The 22611-nt window shown below is 43.3% G+C and overlaps 1 protein-coding gene across 1 annotated transcript in view; it reads right to left on the bottom strand.

Moving 5' to 3' along the window:
- Nucleotides 1–3576: 3576 nt before the first annotated feature.
- The window catches only part of LOC116853436 (furin-like protease 2), a gene marked incomplete at its 5' end in the record, with an annotated part of 31222 nt that continues 12187 nt past the window's right edge, over nt 3577–22611 (bottom strand). The window contains 12 exons of the mRNA XM_032834516.1: nt 3577–4509; nt 4897–5108; nt 5195–5476; nt 5558–5757; nt 5860–6328; nt 6882–7130; nt 7263–7450; nt 8081–8549; nt 8890–9106; nt 9945–10610; nt 12539–12711; nt 19381–19675. Coding sequence (XP_032690407.1) covers nt 4402–4509; nt 4897–5108; nt 5195–5476; nt 5558–5757; nt 5860–6328; nt 6882–7130; nt 7263–7450; nt 8081–8549; nt 8890–9106; nt 9945–10610; nt 12539–12711; nt 19381–19675 — 3528 coding nt within the window. The remainder of the gene's footprint in view (nt 4510–4896; nt 5109–5194; nt 5477–5557; nt 5758–5859; nt 6329–6881; nt 7131–7262; nt 7451–8080; nt 8550–8889; nt 9107–9944; nt 10611–12538; nt 12712–19380; nt 19676–22611) is intronic.

The following is a 22611-nucleotide window of genomic DNA, read 5'->3' as shown; positions in this document are numbered from 1 at the left end:
TTGGCCCCCATCGTAGCACCGCCGCCGCCGACTGGCCGCTTTTATTTCGCAGCGCTACCCGCCGCTTACACACCGAAAAGCTTATTTATTTCCTGCTTCCGGACGCGTGCGGCTTGTACATGGTTTCGCATTCGTCTGTTTCCGCGAGAGCGGACGGAAGAACGGCACAATGGCCAACGGGTGATTTGGAGCGACGGAGAAAGGTCAACTTTGATTAAAGCCACATCCGCCCGCCCGCCCGCTCTCTCACCAACCCGTTTTTCTCTCTCGCAAGCGCGGATTTCGGCAATATCCCCAGGTAAAAAAGGGAGAACGTTCGTCAACCGCACACATACACGTCTCCTGGGGTCTTCCCTTCGGGAGAACGGCGGTCTTGCGGGGCGATATGAAGGTTGTATGATCTCGTAAAGGCTTTATTTCGTGAATCATGAACGAATAGATTGTCGGAGGAGAGGGGAAGGGTAGAGGGAGCGAAGTAATTGATTCGCTTTTGATGTTGTACCGACCTTTGAGACCGACACGCGTTATGACAAAAGAAAGAGAGGGAATCGAGATAAAAAAAAAAGAAGAGATTGATCGCAGAGTTGCTCGAGCTGTTCTCCGGATATTTCCAGCACGCGTTCGAAAATTCAAGACTACCCAGTAAACACTGGCTAATAATAATGTTACAATTTCCCATTCGACAAAGTGAGTGTGATATAACATGCGTTGTATGTAACAGTTACGTCATTGAGTGGAAAATCGCATTGTTGTAATATTACACGTTAAAAAAACATTTTGTATTTGCGTCGAGATCGATTCGTGTAGAAATATTTGTGTTAAATTTTTAATGTAGTCACGCGCGTTAACTTAACATATCGTCCTTGTGTTGCTTTGATTATTTTGCGTCAAGTTTATTTTCATCATTTCTAGGCGCGTTAAAATAACACAACGGATATATAATATATACGTTCTAGATGAACGTATATATTTTATGCGTACGACGTGTATAGATAAGTTATTTGTTGACATATTTGCCGTGCGTTAAATCAACACGAAAATTAGGTGAAATGTGTTAAACCCATTCTACAATTGCGTAAGCGTGGTCGTAAACGTAAGAATCAACTAATTAGAATGTTTTATTTATTGATTGCTTTATTCTGATTGGTTGTCATAATCATCTACAACTATTTACAACTACACTTATGCAATTGTAGAATGGCTTTAAAACTTAACACGTAAAAATCTCGGCAGTGTGCTGTCGCTTGGTGTTTAATGAGTATGATTTCTGAAGGACGTTCCTGATAAAGGTGGAAATTCTCTTTTAGTTAAAGGTTTAGTTCTCTCTTAGTAATCTATTAAAGATACCCCTTGTCTGAGACCACACGGCTGATTTCTCTCTTACGTGATAACACTTGAGAACGAAAATGGGATCTCGACGGTGCCGGCAACGTCGGAGAACGGAATAAGCGAAGGTTGCTCAATGGACAGCGATAATCTTCTTTAATGAAATTGGAATTCAAAGTCGTTCTTTTACGACGTGGCTGTCGCTACTCTCGTCGCCAATTATATCAAGCTGCGGATGTATTATACATGAGGGAGGATCGAAGTGGGCAAATAGAACGTCGCCGTGACTGCTGACGATTCACTCCCGCGTCACTCACTCAGTCACTCGCTCGTAGTTTCACCGATCTGGGGGAGAAGTAAGACAATCGGCCAAATGTAATTTCCGACAACGGAGTCGCCCAGCTGCTGACGTGCAGTTTCTCGTCGCGTGACACGGCGATTTAGCAGTTCCCGTATCCTAATTAAGAACTCCATTTCGCGATTCTTATTCCCGATTGAGTTCAACCACGAGGTCGACGTTCCCCGACAGCAGTTATTCGCAATTGAAACTAACCGACTGACACGTGCTGGCGGTCGAACTGAAACGAGGAAAGGGCATTCGTTCGCGCACGTAGCACGAAGTTGAATTGCCGACTACGAGATAGACGAGCGCGACGTTTTTCCACGACGTTGAAATTGAACGGTGATCTCCCGTCGTTCGTCCCGTCTCGGGACCCTGCGCAGTCGCGACGGGAATGTGATACGAATTGATCCCTAATGTTTCATTACGTAATGGCCCCGAGAGTTCGGTTACCGTCGGATATACTTCTCGACTTCCACGCTCGGTTCGCCCGCTTTTCTCTCGCATCGCCATAATTAAAGTCAATATTGTAGCTGTACTTACCTGAGATGATAACCCGAAAGGTCGGTAATGTTGGCGGGAGAGAGACAGATAGAAAGAGAAAGAGAGGGGGGAGAGAGAGAGAGAGAGAGGCCAGCGAAGGTCAAATCGTAATACAAAGAGGAATCGTTAAAGAATCGAGACAACTCGCGTTTTTCTCTCTCTTGTACATATCTGTGTGTACATGTATGTATATATTTATAATCGCGATCATCATAAAAGTACAATAATAGCTTTATATCAAATTACGAGGAGAAAGTCAATATTCACACGAGTAGACGTGGGCGATGGCTTCCGAGAATATCGATTCGCTGCGGATCGTTGCGTGTGATTTTTACAGTTCTTCCCCCTTTTTTTCTTTTAGTCGTTCGTCTCTTCTGCAGTTTTGTCTCTTTTTTTGTTGTGCTTTTTTGCGTCTCTTGGACGATTTGTTTTCTTTTTTATCCTCTTCTTATGCGATCTCGAAACGAAACATGAGGGAAAGAACGGACGCGAGCGATTGACAAGAAGAAACAGTAAGAATAACGCGGAAAATGGGGCTATTAAACAAAACATCGTTGTAGACAATCAAATAATAACAACAAACAGTTTACAAAACGCAAAATGGCCGTTGCGGGCACGCGTTGGGGCTTGGGAGGTACTGGAATGACGACTGACGTCGCGCGTCGGATAACTGGACGATCGCAGTGGCAACAGGAATAAGAGTCTGTTGGTTCTTCTGTGTATTGCGACCTATGTCGATTAGGCGAGAGGCAGTTTCGAGGTGGGAGAACAAAGCTCGCGCGTTCACGGTGACCCGACTTTCTTTCCCCTCTTCCTCTTCTCATCGCCGTCATTCTTTTCTTCTTCTCTTCTCTTTTTCCATACTCTTCTCGATCTTTACGTTCCGTCCTCCTCCCCGCTCGTCATCTCTTCCAATTCATTTCTTTCGCCTCCCCCTTCCTGATCCTTGCGACTATTCTCTCTTTCGTTCGCTCACTTGTTACTATTATCCTTTGTACAAATATATAACATTCATAATTCACGATTACGATTACATGGTCCGTGGTTCAGCCTAATGTACGGAGACCACTTCACGTGCATCTCCCTTCAGCCGCGCTGAAGCCGGGGGGTGTCGGTAAAGCCTTGCTTGTTGAGGAGAAGCGAAGAAGGAGACGCACATTCGTTCTCTTTAGAACTCCACGGTCGTCGATTGCGTCAAGAACAGGTGTTGGGTGAAGGAAATGGATATATCGATAGGTAGATCGTTGAATGCAATTCGAGGATACTGTCGAGCGAACGGGCCGACCGCTCCCGACTGTTGCAGCGCACAACACTCGCAGCTTGTTCGTATTGTCGCCCGGCCGAAGTTGTTCTACTTGTTGTTGTTGTTGTTGTTGTTCGGTGTTCGGGGTTATCTGTTTTGTACGCGACGTTAGTTCCTCGACGAGACAATCGACGAAGTTTCCTCATTGCCGTTACTTCGGGGGGACAGAGAGAGAGAGAGAGAAAGAGAGAAAGAGAGAGAGAGAGAGAACGTCGGAGAGGGGGGAGGTGAAGGGGGAACGCGAAAGGGTGCGGGATCAAGGGTGTCACTAATCAGGCACTTTATAATGTCCTTCACCCTTTCTCTCCGTGCTTCATCACCGTCCGGCATCGGAAGTGTCTCGATACGTGTACGTGCGACGACGACGACGGCAACGACGACGAGATCGGCGACGCACTCGACAACGACGACTGGCAAAAAGTATATCTCTAGCTACAGAACATGTATCGTACACTCGCGCATTAAACAATTTTTTTTTTCATTTTTCCTCTCGCTCGTTCGCTTTCTTTCTCACTCACTCTCACTCTCACACTCTCTCTTTCTTGATTCGTACGTCACTCTACGGAGTTCTTCTACTATCACGTTTTCAACAAATTTTCCTCCGTTCCCTCCCTTCATTACGATTCCTCAATCTCTATCCACTCCTCCCTTCCTCTGTGCGTGTTCACCAGCGTCTTCTTCTCATTGTTTTTCCCTCATCGTCACGCGACGAATCTTATATATCCCGTCGCGATCCATTATCTCCTGCGCGGCTCCCCCCGAACTTCGCTGGCGCGAAAGCACGTAACTTCTGACTCGCGAACCAATCACAATCGAGACTCGTCGATCTCCATGCGACTCCTTGACGAGAGGAGAGGTCCTGTCATTGGCTACGTCCCTGTTGAGAGGTTTAGGTCATCAGCTCCGTCGTGTCGTCCACGTCCGCGTCGTCGGGCGGCTCTACTCTCACGGCGAGCTGCGTGTATCCCAGGTTAGCCTCCCTTCTACGAGACCAGGCCTGCGAACAGAGCGGCGATATATACGCGTTTATCTCCCTAGTTTTCGTATAAGGACTATTTATCTCGCCGAGAGATAAATCAAATTTTTTGAATATGACAATAATTTTTATTAATGATAAAAATTCATTAGTATACATGATATAATAAAAATAGCAAATAGAAGGACAGAAAAGAGAAGAAAGAAAGCAGCGAAGTCAACAGAAATAATATGGTAAAAATGCAATAAAAAATGGATTTTATATATATAAAAGCCGTTCAATAAAAAAAAAAAAAAATGATATAAAGCTGTGGAATTTTTATATGACTCGGGAATACGGAACAATTTTTTAAATAAGCGTTATTTATATAAGTGGATTCATTGGATGTAGGCATTATTGATTGCTCACCTGTAAAGCAATGAATATCGACGCAAACAACGCGACCGATGCGAGGCAGATGGCAACCGCCATGGTTGTGGCCGCTGTCACAGCCAATGTAGCTGAATCATTGTTACTGCTTGTTCTGCCGTTCTCGTACGCTTCAGGGACAGCAGAGTTGTCCAGGAACTCTGTCCCGGGTACCCTTCTCTTGCCAGCCGGCGAACTGTTTGTACAGCCGCCTGCGAACATTAAAGAGAGATGCATTCAGATAATTTTCTCGTCATTGTGAAGTGATCGTGATTTCCTTCTCTGTTCGGATTCTCACCGGTTTCCAGGTCGCAGAGGCAACACTCTTCGGCCTGGGGCCCTTTCTCGCTGCCTGTACAGCACGGCACGCACTGATTGTTTAATTTATCCAGATGCAACGGCAACGAGCACGCGGAGCAGCTGAACTTGCCGGGGCCGGTGCATCTTCGGCAGTCAGAATGGCAGCTTTTGCAGAGCTGAGTTAGGGAATCGTAGTACTGTGCGCCCAGACACTCCATGCACAGACCACCTTCTAGCATCGAGTGCGGCGGGCAGGAGGTGCATTCTAGCGGACCTTCGCCTACAACAGACATCTTTACGTAGCACATTTTCCTAGTCGAGTGGCATCTGGAGAAGCGCAAATGCGATTGACTTATAGTACCTTTACACGTGCGGCAATAGTGGTGACATTTCTGACAGCCGTAATTGGATTTGAAGAACCCTTCCGGGCATTCCGGATGACACTCGCCGGCTGCTAGTTGCCACCCGCTCGGACAAGTGACACACTGATCCCGCCGTGGTCCCGAACACGTTTTACATGACAAGTAACATTTTGCGCATTGGCCTCTGTCGCTGTAATAACTGAAATCAAACAGACATCCTCGTAAAAATATACACAAACATCGACGTTTGGTTTGGTTCTGCTCTTATCTGTCACGATGAAGAAACACCCCGTTTCCTTACCCTTGCGCGCAGGACGATCTGCATTCTCCGCTCTGCAGTTGCAGCCCGTCCTGGCAAGCAGTGCAGTTCAGACGGGAGACGCAGCTCTTGCAAGTGTGTAAGCACGGGACACAAATTGGCCGCGACGGTTGCGCCACCGAGTAATAACCGTCGTCGCATTGGGACACGCAACGTTTACTCTGGAGGAGCGTCGGATTCGGGCAAGATATGCAGTGATCCTCCGTGGAGCCGGCGCAGGTCTCGCAGGACGAGTGGCAAAGCTTGCATTGACCATCCTCGTAATACTGGTTGGAGTCGCAGTTGCTACGGTTCTCAGGCGCGCACAGACCCTTCTTGTTCAGACTCCAACCCTCAATGCAGCTCGTGCAGCTCAGTGTGGCGCAGGTCGCGCAACCGGGCGGACACGCCACGCACTCCCGTCGCTTCTTGTCGGCGGTGTAGCCGGCTGGGCACGACGTCTGACATGTGCCTGCGACATTCGAATCCACAGGGGATTGATACGTCGTACGCTACTCGGATGTTTACGCTTAACGTGGCGGTACAACATGTGGCGAATAAACGAAGATTCTATAGAGACTCTAAAAGTGAGCAACTAAGAAAGAAGAAAAATTGGCTAGAGCCAGATATGACTGCTAAATAACATTCCTGCGAGATTATTTCTTTTACGAGATATTATGAATTCTCCTAACAATAACAAGTAACGAATGCATCGCAAATTCGTAACTATTTATTACCCGGGCAGTAATCGCGATTTTGAATATCCAAGTTATAATGACAGTACTACACGTGATACGAATATCTCGAATTCTCGAATATCTCGACAAAAACGAGTCAGATTTGGCTGGCAAAGGGAGATGAACGTATCGCCTGATTTGCGTTTGTCCCAACGTGTGAGCAATTCAGAGGGTAGCTGACAAATGAAATCACACATACAAAGGGCTGATATCGCAGAATGTCGCGTCATCATCTCGTTGATTGCCCAGTGCGCACTAGTGAGAGCAGAACGAATCGTGATTACTCACTGTTCAGAGCGAACAACCCAGATCGGCACACGATGCACTGATTCTCCGCCGTGCCGTTGCAGGTCTCGCAGGTGGAATGGCATGACGCGCAATTGTAGTCCTGCGTCTCGTACGTATAAGGAGGACACGCGGCGTAACACTTGTTCTCGTGCATCACCAAGTGATGTTCGCAGCTAGTGCACTTGTCTGGTCTGTCCTGGCAGCTGGCGCAGTTCGCTTCGCAGGGCACGCACGTGCTGTTCTCGGTATCTGCGCGGGAAAATGCGTTGCGTCATTCACTGTCTCGATTTCGAGACGGGAAAACATCTCGATGGGGAGGCTGGATGCGGAATATCGCGAGGGATTAGGGGAACGCCAATCGATCGTGTAATTCCGGCGTACTTTCGTAATAGTCCTCCGGACATTGCTGAAGACAAACTGCCAGGTCGGTGACTCGAAGGTGAGCGGGAGCGCACGACAGACAGGAGTCCTGACCAGCACCGGCGCACACCTCGCAGGACTCGTGGCACGGCCAGCAGACGCCACCCTGATTCGGGAAGCTCCTCGGCGGGCAGCGACTGACGCATGTGCTAAAAAAGATAGGAGGTCCCGCGTGTTTCCAAGATCTTTTCTTGTCGCGCGAGATGAAGGTGAGATGGTGTATGAGGTATGAGAGAAGCGACGTGAGTGTCTAACGCCAAATATGAGCGCGTAAATAATATGGTGAGTGATCGGAAACGTTAGCTTGATCACAAGTGTTGCATTGCTTACAAAAAAAAGAAAAGAAAAGAACATCTCGTCACATACAAAGTCGTGGCACACTCAAGCGTTCCTACTGTTGCTTACTGTTGCTCTCGTAGCATTGTAAGATTACATGTTAAGTTTTCACTATTCCAGTTTCATTAGTCCTGCGTATAAATCGGTCGCTGCGTTATGCAATACGCGTGATGTAATCGCCCAATTACATTTTAGCGTCAATAATCCGAAAAGCAACATCGGAATCTCGCTTATAGCGAGAAGGGGGAGAGCATAGGGGATACAGAAACGTTACCTTCAGGGGCCTCGCTTGGGAGGGGTGATTGATAATCAGCGGACAAGCTAAAAAATTCATTCTTTACGGGCTACATATTCCTATCGGCAGACAAATGACGGCGATTACACTCCATCTTACTGCGACACGATCAGGGAGAATGCGGGGGAGCCTGGTATCGTGTACTCACTTATCGAGGCGATAATTTTTACAGGCGACGCACTGCGTCGGGCCCTTGCCGTAGCAACCCTGCGAGTCGCACTGGGGGTCGCAGCCGTGCAGTATCCTCCTGGTGGTATCCAAGGAGCCGTCCACTTGCGCAGACGACGCCCCCAAGGGCGAGTCATAGGCGGACGCCGATGAGACGTCGCCGGGCAGTCGATTCGTCAGTAACGGCGCCGACGAGCCGTCCAAAGTGGCCACGGATGCTTGTACGTTCGACGCGGCGCCGGCGTACGGGCCCTGGTAGCTCTGAAAGGTAGACGTAGAAAAGAAGTCGCTGTTGTCCGGATAGTCCAGCTGTACCGTCGGTACGTCTACTGTGAACGGATAACGCGCGGTGGCGTATGCGGAATGTACCGGGTTAAAGTGCCGGTTGCGCAACCGGATCGGGTTCGTCGCCGTGCCGTAGAAGATCAGCTGCCACTTCTTCAGGATACCTGCAAACAGCGTCGGCGTAGGATCGCCGAGTTATGACATGGAAAGACTGGGGGGTTGGCTGGTCGCGACGACTTGAGGCGCGGGCACAAGGAAGATCCGAGAGAGCGGCCTGATTGACTCGGTCGTGTTGCAAAAAGCGGCGCGTAACTGCCGCGCTTGAGATTACTTCGCCGGCGAAGTTATTAAGAAGAGTTCCTCTCGAGTTCGGGATTGTTCCCGAATGGAACAATCGCCGTTTCTCTTTGTCGTCCCCGTAGTCGTCGTCGAACTTTCTGCTCGCGCCTCGTTGAAGTCGTGTGATTTGCGCAGGGTCGTGAGGGAGATGAGGGGAGGACTCGCCTGGTGAATTGACGTGCCGATTTCCGGCGTTAATGATCTGCAGGGTCCATCGACCGTCCGCCTTCTCGCCCCAGAAGTGCACGCTGAGGAAGGGCCAGTCGTCGAAGTTGGAGCTGAGGACGTCGCGCGGCCGTTCGAACAGCAAGGTCGACGTCGTGCCCATCGGCGAGGTCAGCAGCAGCCTCAGGTTGCCTCGAGGGAAGAATCGCAGGGAGACCTGTTTCATAACATGAAACTCGAGTCTCGCGGATTTCAGAAAGAAAGAAAGAATCAACTGAGCCAGTAAGAGGTAACGCAGAGTATTAGTTGCGTGTATGTTCAGCTAATTTTTATGATTTTAATTCAACATACTACGACAAAATTTATACAGTTCATAAATAAATTTATTTGTAAAATTATCTAACCTATATAATTATAAAATTTATAAATTCGATTCTCATTAGCTTATTTGATATTTTCTTGACTGTACACCTGAGAAATCCTTTTTATTAGTCGATTCGTAAATGTTGCATTCTTTACCAGTAGTAGTTCACATGACACTCATATTTATCGCATAGAATGACGAAATAAAAATACGAAAAAAATACAAGCCAATTTTCTTAATTTCTCTCGCAGATTTAATCCATCATTTAAAGAGAAATGTATAAAAAATTTAGAAAATCTGATGTTTATGAAAAAATAAAAAAACACAATTTCTAGACAGATTTTTATTTCTTCAATGTTTTCAATTTTTCATTAAATTGATGCAATAATTAATTTTGTATGAAATTGTTTGATATTTTATGCAACAGATTTATTAAAAGCTACACTCAGATTTTCATATCACATTTTACACGTATTATTTCCGGCAAATTTTCATTACTTTTGTCGTATTTTTTTCATTTTTTTTATTTTGTCATTCTGTGCGATAAATATGAATGGTATGTGAACTACTACTGCTAAAGAATGCAATATTTACAAATCGACTAGTAAAGAGAATTGCTGCCAAATGTTCGTACATTTGTCTGTTGAGGGATCCCTCGAGTCACTAGTCTCTTACCGCGCGGCGATCTTACCTTGCACTGCACATGTTCGAGAAACCGAACCTCGTTCAAGGACCCGGCGCAGCCACTGACATCCATGTACACGCTCAAGGTGTAACCGTACGTGGGATCGATCGCCCTTTCCTCGTTGATCTCGTCGGACTTGCAGATGTGCTGAGGCGGCACGTTGGTCCACTGCTCGGCCAGAGTGACCATAGCGCCCGCGTCCATCAGACCGTAGCCGAACTTGTGGGAGATCTTTCTCTTTACTCCATTAAGTATCCAGCCCGACTCGTTGCTCAACGGCTCGGAGCGCGAGGTGAGCACCACCAGGTATTGCATGTCTCGCCACGTCAGGTTGGGGTTCGCTTCAAGCGCGAGGGCGGCGATGCCGGCGGCGAGCGGTGCCGACGCCGACGTCCCGGTGTGTTCCACCGTGCAGATGTGATCGGGCCGCAGCTTGGCGTCCATGTCCACCGTGGCGACGCTTTTGTCGTTGCCTGGGGTGCCGGACGAATACGTGGACGCCAAAGTGGAGCTGCACTCTTCGAGGTACCATGGCTTGTAGCCGCCTTGGGTCGCGCTCGAGATCGACAGCGTGAAGATGCTGTTCGTGTAGCCGTCGCAGTTGCAGGAGTCGGTGTGCCTGCCGCCATTGCCCGACGCCCATACAAAGATCGAGCCCTTGCTCTTGCGACCCTGCACGCGAATGGGAACAACGAACGTGTGATGCTGATGTTCATCGTGAGCCACGAGTGCGACCAGCGAAGCGATGGGATGCTTTTTAGAAGCGGCACGAGTGGTTCTCGCGAAGCGAGAAATTGGAATGTAATTTATAGTGTAACTAATGTGTAATTGATAGTGTAATTAATGTGCTACTTTGTACGAAATGTAAGACGGAGCAGGACGCTTGGCGATACGTCGTTTTCTTTTTCATTTTACGTGTATTACATGTCGTATATATGCCTTAATGTTTATTTATTATTATCATTAAGGCGAGTAAATTTGATCTTAAATTGAATCAACTTTCAAACCAGAGAAAATTGTATTATTATTAAGTTATTATAACATAGTCTTTTTCAACGCACACGCAGAGATTTTTTTGTGAATGCAGAACAATGAAAGTATAATTTACTAAGGTTCCCTGCAGTTCTCAACTTTGTTAGAGGTAAACACGTGAAAATTGTACAAGAAAATTTAGATGCAATGTTAAGACATATAACATTTGGATAAGTCGATATAATATCTAGTAGCACAATAGTAACAAGAATTTTTTTCTCAGATTGTTTCTGCACGGAGAAAATATCGTAAAATATCGTAGTAAAAATTATGATAAAATATTTCCTTTTACAATGTTTTTGTAAAGCTGAATTATATAGAGATTAGGACGAATTATTATATAGAAATAGCAAAATTGGTGCGATCTACCAAATATACGATATCGTTAAAGTAAAAATAGTAATTTTATAATAAAAAGTCAATCGTGCATAAAATTTTTAAACAAATATAAAGTAATTTCGGTCATAATGGTGCATACAATATTAGAAAAATTTTGTTGCAATTTTTACTACAATATTTTTATGTATATACATATTCGTGCATCGTGATTATTATTATTGCTTATTCGGAAAAATGACAATAATACCTCAAATATTAATCAAATATAATTCAGAACAAATAGCAATTGTGATATAAAAAATTTAAAATATAAAATCATATATTTACAATAATATAAAATCACGTATAAAACAGAAATAATATTCGGTACGTCGTAGCCGTTTTGGCCGTTTCCTCGAATAATCCACGGTCGTGATGCGTGAATATGTAGACACAATGCGTATAGTTGAAAAATCCTAGTTACCATTGTGCCACTGATGTGGATGTTAAAGCTATTATGCCGGTCAGTGTGTACTCACGTCGACGTCCTCGCGCGGATCCGAGGCCGTAGAAATGAATTTCACGCGGGAGAAATCATCGCAGAGCGCGGTCGCGCTTTTTTAATTAGCACTTGTTCGCGGGGAAGAGCAAAAAAAGTGAATAGTAACCGAGTTTTTTCGAACAATGTAATGTGTAACGTGAAAAGTTATTCCAATAGCGTACTGCGCCGACCATTAGTTTGCGAAAAATTACAGAAAATAAAATTGTCGATAGAAAAAAAAGCAATTTGCCTCGACTCTACATGTTAAACAAATTATTTGCCGACACGAATCAATATCTCTTTTTACGAACAAAACCAAAAAAACAAACAGACACGACTTAACCAAGCGCCGAATCAATTTGTTTACGTTGTAAGCAAAACACGCTGCGTCTAAATTTTCAGCAAGAGTGTGTGTACAGAGTGTATGCGTGTGACAACGGCCCCGGCCGTGGCCAAGGAACGCGAAGACCGTCGTCGTCGTCGAGTCAACGCGAGGTCGAAAATTGCGACGAGGCAAATCCTCGTGTATATAATTAATGCCGACAATTTTCGCTTTACGTCGCGTCAGTGCGACGTTGGGCGCGCCATTCGCTTGAAATCCTCGAAGTGATGGAATAAAATGTCGAGGCGAAGGCTCTCACGACGGCAAATAAATTGATCCCTTCGCTTCGTGGACGCGCGCACGGAAAGTACGCGAGATATAGCTTACGCTCGTCACTCCGTAAATAAACGCCCTCCTGGCGAGAGGGCCCGGCCCGTCGACAGTCTTGCCGTCGTCCTCGGGACCCCAGGAGGCGCTGTATATGTCGATGTGTTCAGGATTCAATCCCAGCGCTCTGGCTTCGACGGCGTCGTTTACCGGGCCATCGAGCATTCGCACGCCTGAGAACACGACAGATATGTGCGTGAGTGAGTCCTCCCTCTGGCCGATCTCTCGCGTGCCATGATTCTGACTCGTCGTCGTCATCGTCGGCGACGGATCGCGTGGATCACGCGAATCGGTTCAGCAACCGATTCAAAATGAACAAAAAGAAGAAAGAAGGCACGGGAAGGGCGAATTAATTATTGCAAATGCGAGTGTCTTCGCGCCTGACTGCGCGTTCTGCATCTATTGAGGCAATCTGTGATCACAGCCGTCCTCGAGTGCGCAAATGCACGGGTCGTGTCTGATTTCACAGATAGCTGCAACGTGCGATCATTCAAAATGCACACAAAGAAAAATAGAAAGCGCGAAGTAAGATGAAAGTAGCAATTTCCGGACACGTATCTAACCCTGGACATTTTGATTGTTTTGATCTTTAAATATGAATGTTTGAACTTTTATTTGTGTTTAGAACCGTCTTGGAGGGCGAGGATTTATTTGTGTTTAGAACCGTCTTGTAGGGCGTCAACTGATTTCACAGGTATCCGAGACGCGAAACCATTTGAAATGCGCGAAAAATAGGAAGCGAAATATGTGAATTAATTGGAGCGTAAATAAAAATCGATCGCTCATATGAGTGTCTCTCCTGGACTCTCGCGGCGTCTGTCTGCGCGTCCTATATCTACTTGGAGAGTTTATGCAATTACGATCGTCATCGGATATGCAAATCGCACGAAGTGATTTCGCAGACAGCTGCAACGTGCGATCCTTCAAAATGCGCAAAGAAAAAGAAAGCGCCAAGTATGTAAATTAATTAGTGTAAATGTGAATCAAACGCTCATGCGAGAATGTCTCTTCGACTTTTGCGATGTCTCTTTGCGCGTTCTATATCTACTTAAAGAATCTGTGGTTACGGTCGCCCTGGAGTGTGCAAATATACGATTTCTACAAAATGATTTCGCAGATAACTGAAATATGCAGTCGTTCAAAATGCGCAAAATAAACTAGAAAGCGCGACGTATGCAGATTAATGAGAATGCAAGTCTAAGTCGATCGCTCATCCGCGTATCCTTAACTGTCGTGATGTCTGCCCGTGTATTCTGTATCTACTGAGGCAATCCGCGATCACAGTCGTCCTCGAGTACGCAAATGCGCGGGTCGTGTCTGATTTCACAGATAGCAGCGATGTGCAATTGTTCAAAATGCGCCCAAAGAAAAATAGGAATTACGAAGTAAGTTGAAAGAAGCAATTCCCGGACGCATACCTAACCCTAGACACTTTTATTGTTTTAATCTTCAAATGCAAATATTCGAATTTTCATTATAGAAAATATATATGTATCCTTTTTATGTTGAAAGTTTATAAGTATTCGTATTTTTAAAAACCAAAACAATACGAATGCTTAGGATTAGATACGCACCTGGGCGAAAAAGAAGATAGAAAGCGCAAAGTATATGAATTAATTTGAATGTAAGTTTAGATTGTCCGTTTTTTCGTGTGTTTTCTCGACTACCTCTGCGCGTTCTATATTTACTTGGACGCGATTATCGAGACGCGCATTAAAATTCACTCTGCTATTACTAAACTAGTTTTTTCTATTTTTTACCTATAATATTATATGATTTTAATGAAACTCTCAGACAGAAGTATTTATGTTTTAAAAGAATTATTTCGCGATTTTGTCTTCACTTTTCTTCAAGATAGATAAAGAAGCACATAAAGAACATACTTCTGAGGTCATTTCGGTCTTCCCTATATACTATTTCAATACTTCGTTTGCTCTATTTTTGTATACAATTACCAACCGTATAATATATTAAAATCAGAGACTAAAACCGACACGATTCGGACAAATCGAGTATCTCTACCGAGTTTAAATCGCGACAATATCATTTTGTGAAAAGGATATTATGATGGACACCGACTAATATCAAGTGGTCATATTCGGTACTCGGTTCTCCAAAATAACACTAAAATAACACTAATATACTGACTGAAATTCCCGATAAAAATAACCGGCTGATGGATAATATCCGACGTCTCGAGTTATAAGGTTTGTTTGCAATACGCGCAGTGAGCTTGGCGTAAGTTGGAGAGAGAGTAAAAAATTAAAATAATTTATATAATTTATAAAATTGAAGTAATTTATTTCGCTTTTACACTGTCCTACACTCTGGCTTCCGCTTACACCAAAAATATTTCTCTTAAGTAAGAGAATTACAATATAGGCGCGTAAGCAAAATAGATACATTTTATTTCTTATAGTGCTATAACACAAATATATTTAAGCAAAATTTAAGCTAGATCTAATTGTATAAATTATATAAATTATTTTAATTTTTTACTCTCTCTCTCCAACTTACGCCAAGCTTACTGCGCGTATTGCAAACAAACCTTATAACTCGAGACGTCGGATATTTTCCATCAGCCGGTTATTTTTTTCTGTAATTTCAATCAGTATTATTTTAGTGTTATTTAATTTTGGAGAACCGAGTACTGAATATGACCATTTGATATTAGTCGGTGTCCATTATAATATCCTTTTCACAAAATGATATTGTCACGATTTAAACTCGGTAGAGATACTCGATTTGTCCGAATCGTGTCGGTTTTAGTCTCTGATTTTAATATATTACACGCGACGGTTGGTAGTTGTATGCAAAAATAGAGCAGACGAAATATTGAAATGGCATATACGGAAGACCAAAATGGCCTCAAGAATACGTTCCTCATGTGCTTTTTTATCTATCTTGAAAATAAATGAAGACAAAATCGCAAAATAGTCCTTTTAAATATTTCTGTCTGAGAGTTTCATTAAAATATAACAGTCCTGACGTTTCGTTCTACAACCGGACCCTCTTCAGTGGTAATACAAGTCAAGAGTCATAAAAGATTATGTGGCTATATACCCAAAGTCAAAACAATTATACAAGTCAAGCGAAGAGGCAGAGATTGAATATCGCAAAACTCCCCCAGAGACACACAAAGCGGCACACAATCCATTAGGAGCAGAAACCAGGCTCCGCAGAGATAAATAAATAAATGTAGATATAGTAGAAGAGGTACACCAGAGTAAGGCTAGCCAAAACCATCCAGCTGCATTATATTAGATCCAGCTTAAATTTAGCTTAAATACATTTGTGTTATAGCGCTAAGAACTGCACTCGATTCTTAAAGGTTCTTTTTTTTGTAACTTGCTTTACGTTTTCATCAAGTCTTTTTCAGATTTTCCATTTTATTTCTTTCTCAAAGCTTACGTCAAACTTACTCCGTATTATTGTAGACGAGTCTTTACGCGATAGTGACGTCCCGGTAGGTAACGCAGGACGAGATCTCGATTCCCGACCGCGACACTATTACCACCGCGACTGCCGTGTATCTCGGCGTTAACGAAATTTCGCTCGCCGACCGGCTATATCGGAATTTCTAATTTCGCCGCGACGATAGCGCGGTTATATGACCACTGCCCTCCAATTCAATATCGGGAGATCCGGCTATCACCGTGTCGTTTCGCGTTATCGTCCCGGTCTCCTGGTGCCCGCTCACACCGGCTCTCGTCGTAAGCTGCCCCCGGCAGGGCGGCTTACGGACCTGTTCGTTTCGTTTCGAAGTGGGTTACCAGAATTAATACGGCTCGATAGCATCGTCGAGAAAGGCGGCGGGCGCCCGGAAAACCTGGCCTATTCTTCAGCGAGCCGAGACGATAACCGGCTACTAGCAGTCCTGACATTTCCAGCGGCCGCGGGACTATTTATTTCCGCGAACTGATTTCCGCGAGAACTGAGTCGCGACTAGAACAGTCTCGCAAAGGGGCTCGGAATCAGACAATTGAAAAATCTACTCGGAAACTGGAGCGGCGGCGGCCTCCACTCTTCCCGCGTCGATCAGTTGCTGTCGTTAAGGGAATGCTGGAATCGAGATCTTTACCGGCAGCATGTCAACTTTTCTCTGCGAAGTTTACGTTGCATTGGTTGCACAGAACTAAAAATACTCTGATACGACAAAAATACGCGCGAGCATGAATTGGAACGTTGCTCAATATATGACAAAAACGAAAAAAATTCCAAAGTTGACATTTCGAGTGTCAATTAGTCTATCAGTTAAAGTAAATATTCGCCTAATACAAAATATTTGTAGCTTATACATACTGAACGCGAGTTTACTCCGCTCAGGAAAATTTCAAAGAACTGTTGTACCTTCATACTTAAATTTAAAATATTAAAAATATCGAAAAAGTTTAAAAAGATTTCTATATTAGGTTTTCTATTAGATATATGCACTGAGAGAAAAAATAATTGGAATAACTATAATCTCACTATATTTTATAGTTCGTTTTGGCCTCAAACATATATTTATAGTTTATCTAAACATGAAGTTATAGTAGAATGAACACAGATTTATAGTCACCATCTTATTACTCTATATATATGGTAAAGCATCTTTTGGGAATATAGTTACATATACCTATATTTGCCAAATATTCCAATTGTATTGACTATATAAAATAGTTAATTTCTCTTACCATTCAATATTTGCTACCTTACTATAGTTTTTATTTCAAATAATTATAATTCTTGGTAAAAATTTTACACGGGTCAGTTATACTATGCTCATATTGTAAATATTACAAATATTATGATAACATTTACTATAAAAATTATATTCCTAACTATAATCTTTTTACTATGCCATTATAGTTCCAAATATCATACATTTTTTTCTCAGCGTGCTAAAACAAAGTAACACACATTTATGTAACATATGTATGTACAAGCATATGAAAAATATAAAAATGATTGCACAGTGACGATCGTTTCTATATTATTTTTGAAGGTCGTCATCAAGTTCAACATCCTCTTAAAAGGTGTCAGTTTTGAAATTTTTATTGTTTTCGTCAAATATATTTAGTAATCCTCCAATTCTTATTTTAAGATAGAACTAGCGCCACACTACTATCAAAAAGTTCGGTCCTACAGTAGAAAGCAGAAGTTCCTCCTTGGTTATGTGTGCAAATGTTTGATTGAGATTGTTTCTACTACATATACACATAAGACAGTGACGCGTCCCAACGAACGCATACTAACACATGCGCTGTTGTCACACTTCACGGCTCGTACTTACAATAATACTATAGATTAGGACATTTAGAAGTCGATATCTTTAAAATTACATGGTCAGAAATTCTGATATTTTTGTATTATGTCCGTACATTAGTCTTGAATATTACTTTAGTTTTTCATAAAAATGTTAGATGTAGTTTGATCATCAGAATTACAAATATTTTATCGGAAGCCATTTTCGTATCTGCGATACACGTTAAAAGTGCTAACTTTGACTTTCGTTATCTCAGCTTTCGCATGGCCAATCTATTTCTTTGCACCAATAATTAGATAATATTTAAATCTATATATAGTGTAAATTTCAACGAATTCTTGGATAATTCATTTTATGTATGTACTACCTTAACAGATACTTTAATTGTGTAACATAAAAGTATTAATTCCAGGATATTCTTATTGTTTTGGTCTTTAAATACAAATATTTAGACATTTTTAGCTAATATATATAATGTTAAAGGTTTAAATATCTGTATTAAAAAACCAAAACAATAAAAATGTTCAAGATTAGGGACGTGTCCAAGCACTGGGGCTACTTTCATTTTGAGGGCATTTGTAATTCCGTGCACCCAATGCAATATAAACTTTGCAGAAAGCAGTCAGTATTTTGTCGGCTAAGTTTTCAAGTATGATATTCCCGTCATATCGACGCGGATTATCAAAGATATTGCAGAGTGGCGAGACGGTTTATAATATAAATGGAAACGATCGAAAAGGGGATTTCGGTACTTTTATATCCGGCAAGCTCACAGCGTGTGTCGCAGACCTTTTCCACGCGAGAGAAGAGTGGGAGGGAGGGAAGGAGAACGAGAGCGGACGAGCGCGCTCTCATCACCTGAAATGCTAACAGCCGTAGATAACAACCTATTTCGAATTTCAACAAAATCCACCCCGGACATAAAATATCTGCAGCAATTTCTGGGCTATCAGACGCAGGAGTATCGGTAAAGGGAAATATTGATCCGCTACAGGGCTACCCCGCCGTGGTACTATTCAATTTTCGTCCGATCTACAAGATATAACACGCTGTAATTTAACAATATATAAAACTTTGCTCTTTTTCATATCGCTTCGACAGCATAATCTGTTCCACACGGTGGAATTAAAATTTCGTTAAGTGGATATATCTCTCGAAATTGCACGTGAACGGTACGAGAAAGAGAAAAGGCGGGGGAGACAAAGAAAGAACGGTACTTGCGATCCGGATTAATAGCGTTTTGGCGATTTTTAAACTTCTTATGGCGGATTTAGATCTCATTACGGGGCAAGCTCTTCAATTAATTTATGCTTTGGTCTTTCCTCGTCTACGAACGTTAAAATTGCATTACGAAGTAATCTTCTTAAGTCTCGTTTTTTATTATTCCTAATTAGTTCCCTCTTAATCGCCTAACGAACCCCACCGCCGAGCGGAGTCGATTGACTTACCAACGATACTGGTCGCGGCGTGTCGCTGATGTCACGAGTAAATAAAACTGAATTGACTTTTTCTCTGGGAGGAGAACGGCTATTTTTAATTCGATCAATCGCTTCTCATTCCCTTCCTCTCGCTCTCTTTGTTCCTCTTTTCTTACCTCCGATACTGGCGTTGTAGGCGACGCCGACACCGCAGTATTGGTTGAAGGCGACGGCGGCGACTTCGCCGGCACATCGAGTGCCGTGCTTGTTGTCGCCGTTGTCCCGCGGCATCGGGTCGTCGTCGTTGTCGTTGATGTCGGTGCTAGCCTCGTGATCGTAGTTCAGCGCCAGGTCGGGATGGTTGGTCTGGATGCCGTCGTCCAAGATGGAGACGACGACACCCTTGCCAGTGTAGCCCTTTTGCCAGGCTGGAGCGAGATTCATGTCGTAGCCATCCTTGGCGCCACCGTTCTGCGGAAATGAAATGCCAAACTTCATTCTTTCGGAATGAGATATGTGATCTAATGCTTCTTAAGTGTCATATCGTACATAAAACGTCCACTTTGTTGGAGCCGAAAGTAAGGTGTCTATGTTACGGGGTTGCTAAAATGTAGGATAAATTTAAAAAATGCAAATAATTAGGAGCGATCACTAATACGATCACGTGCGCGCGTGCTATCCTCTTCTTATTTCTTGTACGCTACATTACGTTACATGATGCTCGAGATGTCAATTCAGAAATATTTGATCGTTCTCGTTACATATTGAGCAATACTCCACGTTATTTTTGCACGTACTTTTACCGTGTAAAAGCACTTGCAATACTGTGTAATCAATATGATGTAAACTCTACACGAAATAGTATTTTGTCAGTAACGTTTTCGAATATTGAATGCTCTTAAATTTCAATTTGTAAGGGGATAATAACACTCAACAGAGTGGAAATACACACGACAAGATTGTCAGGACGAATCTATCTTTCACATCAGAAATCGATCCTTGTACCCAATTCTACTTTAATTTCGCCTCACCCTGTTATATAATTATAATTTTTCTATTAATTCTTTATCAATTCTCTGTTTTAAACACTAAAATAATTTCTTCCCTGCCCTAAACAGAACGATACTTATGCATTAGAGATTCCTCTTGGAATTGCGAGAAAATATTGACACCTTTTTAATTTTGAAACATTATTAGCCTTTCAAATTAAGATTTAGAAAAATTGTGAAAGTTCAAATTTCCCCGGAAAAACGAGATATAGTGTACATAACTAGAAATATTTAGTTGTCGTGAGCAGTATAGTTGCATCACCGTCGTTATCTTCGTGTGATGGTAATGTGCATGGTTGATATGACTCAGTTACATTACATCAAGTTATAGTACATCAACTACATCAATGTAGTTGCGCGTGATCTCGTTGTGGTAAGCAGAAATTGGTTGGGTTCATGTTTACCATGAAACTCAGCAATTGCTCTGTAATTGCAGCAACCGTGTAATTAGTTGCTCCATATTTTACAACTGAATCTGCTTGGCACAATTTTTGTGTGGATTTCCGTGTGAGCCAAACATATTGTTTTTCCCGTGTAGACTTAAAATTTAAATTTAAATTACACGGATATGCGGATACACGGATTACACATTAAATATCACGGATATGCGGATTGTGTGTTGGGCTCTCTAAATGACCAGTTTATATGTTGAGCATAGTGCAGTCTCCTGTATAGCCGTACGTCGTTTTCGCGTCGCTGTATCTCCGAACGCTCGTAAATGTCCCTAGGAACGAATTAACGAAAGGACGACAGCGAACATTCGCGTAGGATCGCAGCTATGGACGGATATTTTAGTTCGGCTAAAGATCACGACGATGATAAATCGTACGCGCGCGAATGGGGAGCTACATGATTCTTTGACAGGTATTAATTCACGAATTTCGTGTTGCCGCGGATGGCCGTTGATTGATATTCGTGTAACGCTCGCATATCCACATAGGTATGTGCGCGTGCGATTTCCTAGATTAATGGATTACATATGGCAAATTCGGACGGTTCCCTTTCGGGAATGCCGCAAATTTCACAGTGATCCGCGCGCAACTTTGGCTTCTCATTTTACCTGCGCTGGCCAATTGAAAACCACGCGTGAAACTAACAAACTGGGTGAATGAGATTCGCGTTTTAAGCTGCGGAAACTGCAGTCGAGGGACCCAGCGCGAGCAGCAGCCGTTGGAAATGCCTCCTAAGTGTGACAAATGGCACATTGCTCTTTTTATTCTTTTATATTTGCGCGCAGGCAATATATAAAATTATGTTAAGAAGCAACACGAAAGTGACTTCAGCATCAAGGAGTCGGAGGAGGATGCACCGTTCGCACTGGAGTCGGATTCCCACCTGGGGTTTTCCAACGGAGAAACGCGACGCGGTGCGTCCGCAGCGGCCTCTCAATTTATTGCTATATATCGTGGCGCACGCGTCATCGTTCGTACAAAAAATATCGACCGCGTTAAAATTCCAAGCGAATTTTCGATAGAGCTATAGCTCTTCCGATAACGCCGCACCGGTGGACATCTGAAGCTCCACACTAGGTCGGAAAAAATATCCATGTACATATATGCACACATACATACATGCATATGCATATGTGTTTGTGTGTATGCGAGACACGATCTGGGCGAGCGCGATTTGTATACCTTAACAAACGTCCGTTTTATGCATTTATAATGGATTGATTATTGCGGCCGGCCGCTGCCGGCGTTTGCATTTGCGCCGCGAATTTGCGTAATAAATGTACGGTATGGAAATATACGCGCAAATACTTCGTACGTGTTCCCAGCAGGTAACCCACGAGTGAGCGTTCGCGCGTGGCGATCGTGATCGTCCCAAAACACGGTGAAAAAAAAAATTCGCGACGGTAACGCGATAAATTCATGTGTGCGTAGAATGATATCACCGCTCCCGCGTAAATTATCCGTCAACGATGTGTGCGAGTATGTGTGTTTATGTTTATGTGTATGGGTGGGTCAAGGATCGCGAGCGCGCCGCAAATACAACACCTTGACAGAGATGCTTCTCGATTTCTCTTTCTCCAGAGAGAAGAAACTTCTCCCTCCTTTCCCCACCATCTCTCTCTTTACCTTTTCCTATATATAAATTATAAAAGTATAAACTAATTAAACATAGATCAAGAAAGTTAATAAAAGTCCACGCAAAAAATTAAATTATTAAATTAATTAATTAGGAGTCAGTCGTAAAAATTTTTGTAATTATAATCTAATTATGAGGATTTTCGAATTACATCGCGCGTAGGGCAAAATAATTTTTCCGCAATGGCCGATTTCTGCGGGAAAAATGCACAGGAGGCAATTACTCACCCGGTAAATGTGTTCTGGACGAACACATTAAATGCAAAATTCC

This window comes from Odontomachus brunneus, unplaced genomic scaffold (genome assembly GCF_010583005.1).
Source record: "Odontomachus brunneus isolate Ranch 3 - 2012 unplaced genomic scaffold, Obru_v1 Obru_scaffold_322, whole genome shotgun sequence".
NCBI lineage: Eukaryota > Metazoa > Arthropoda > Insecta > Hymenoptera > Formicidae > Odontomachus > Odontomachus brunneus.
This window is presented reverse-complemented; position numbering and strand designations above follow the sequence as displayed.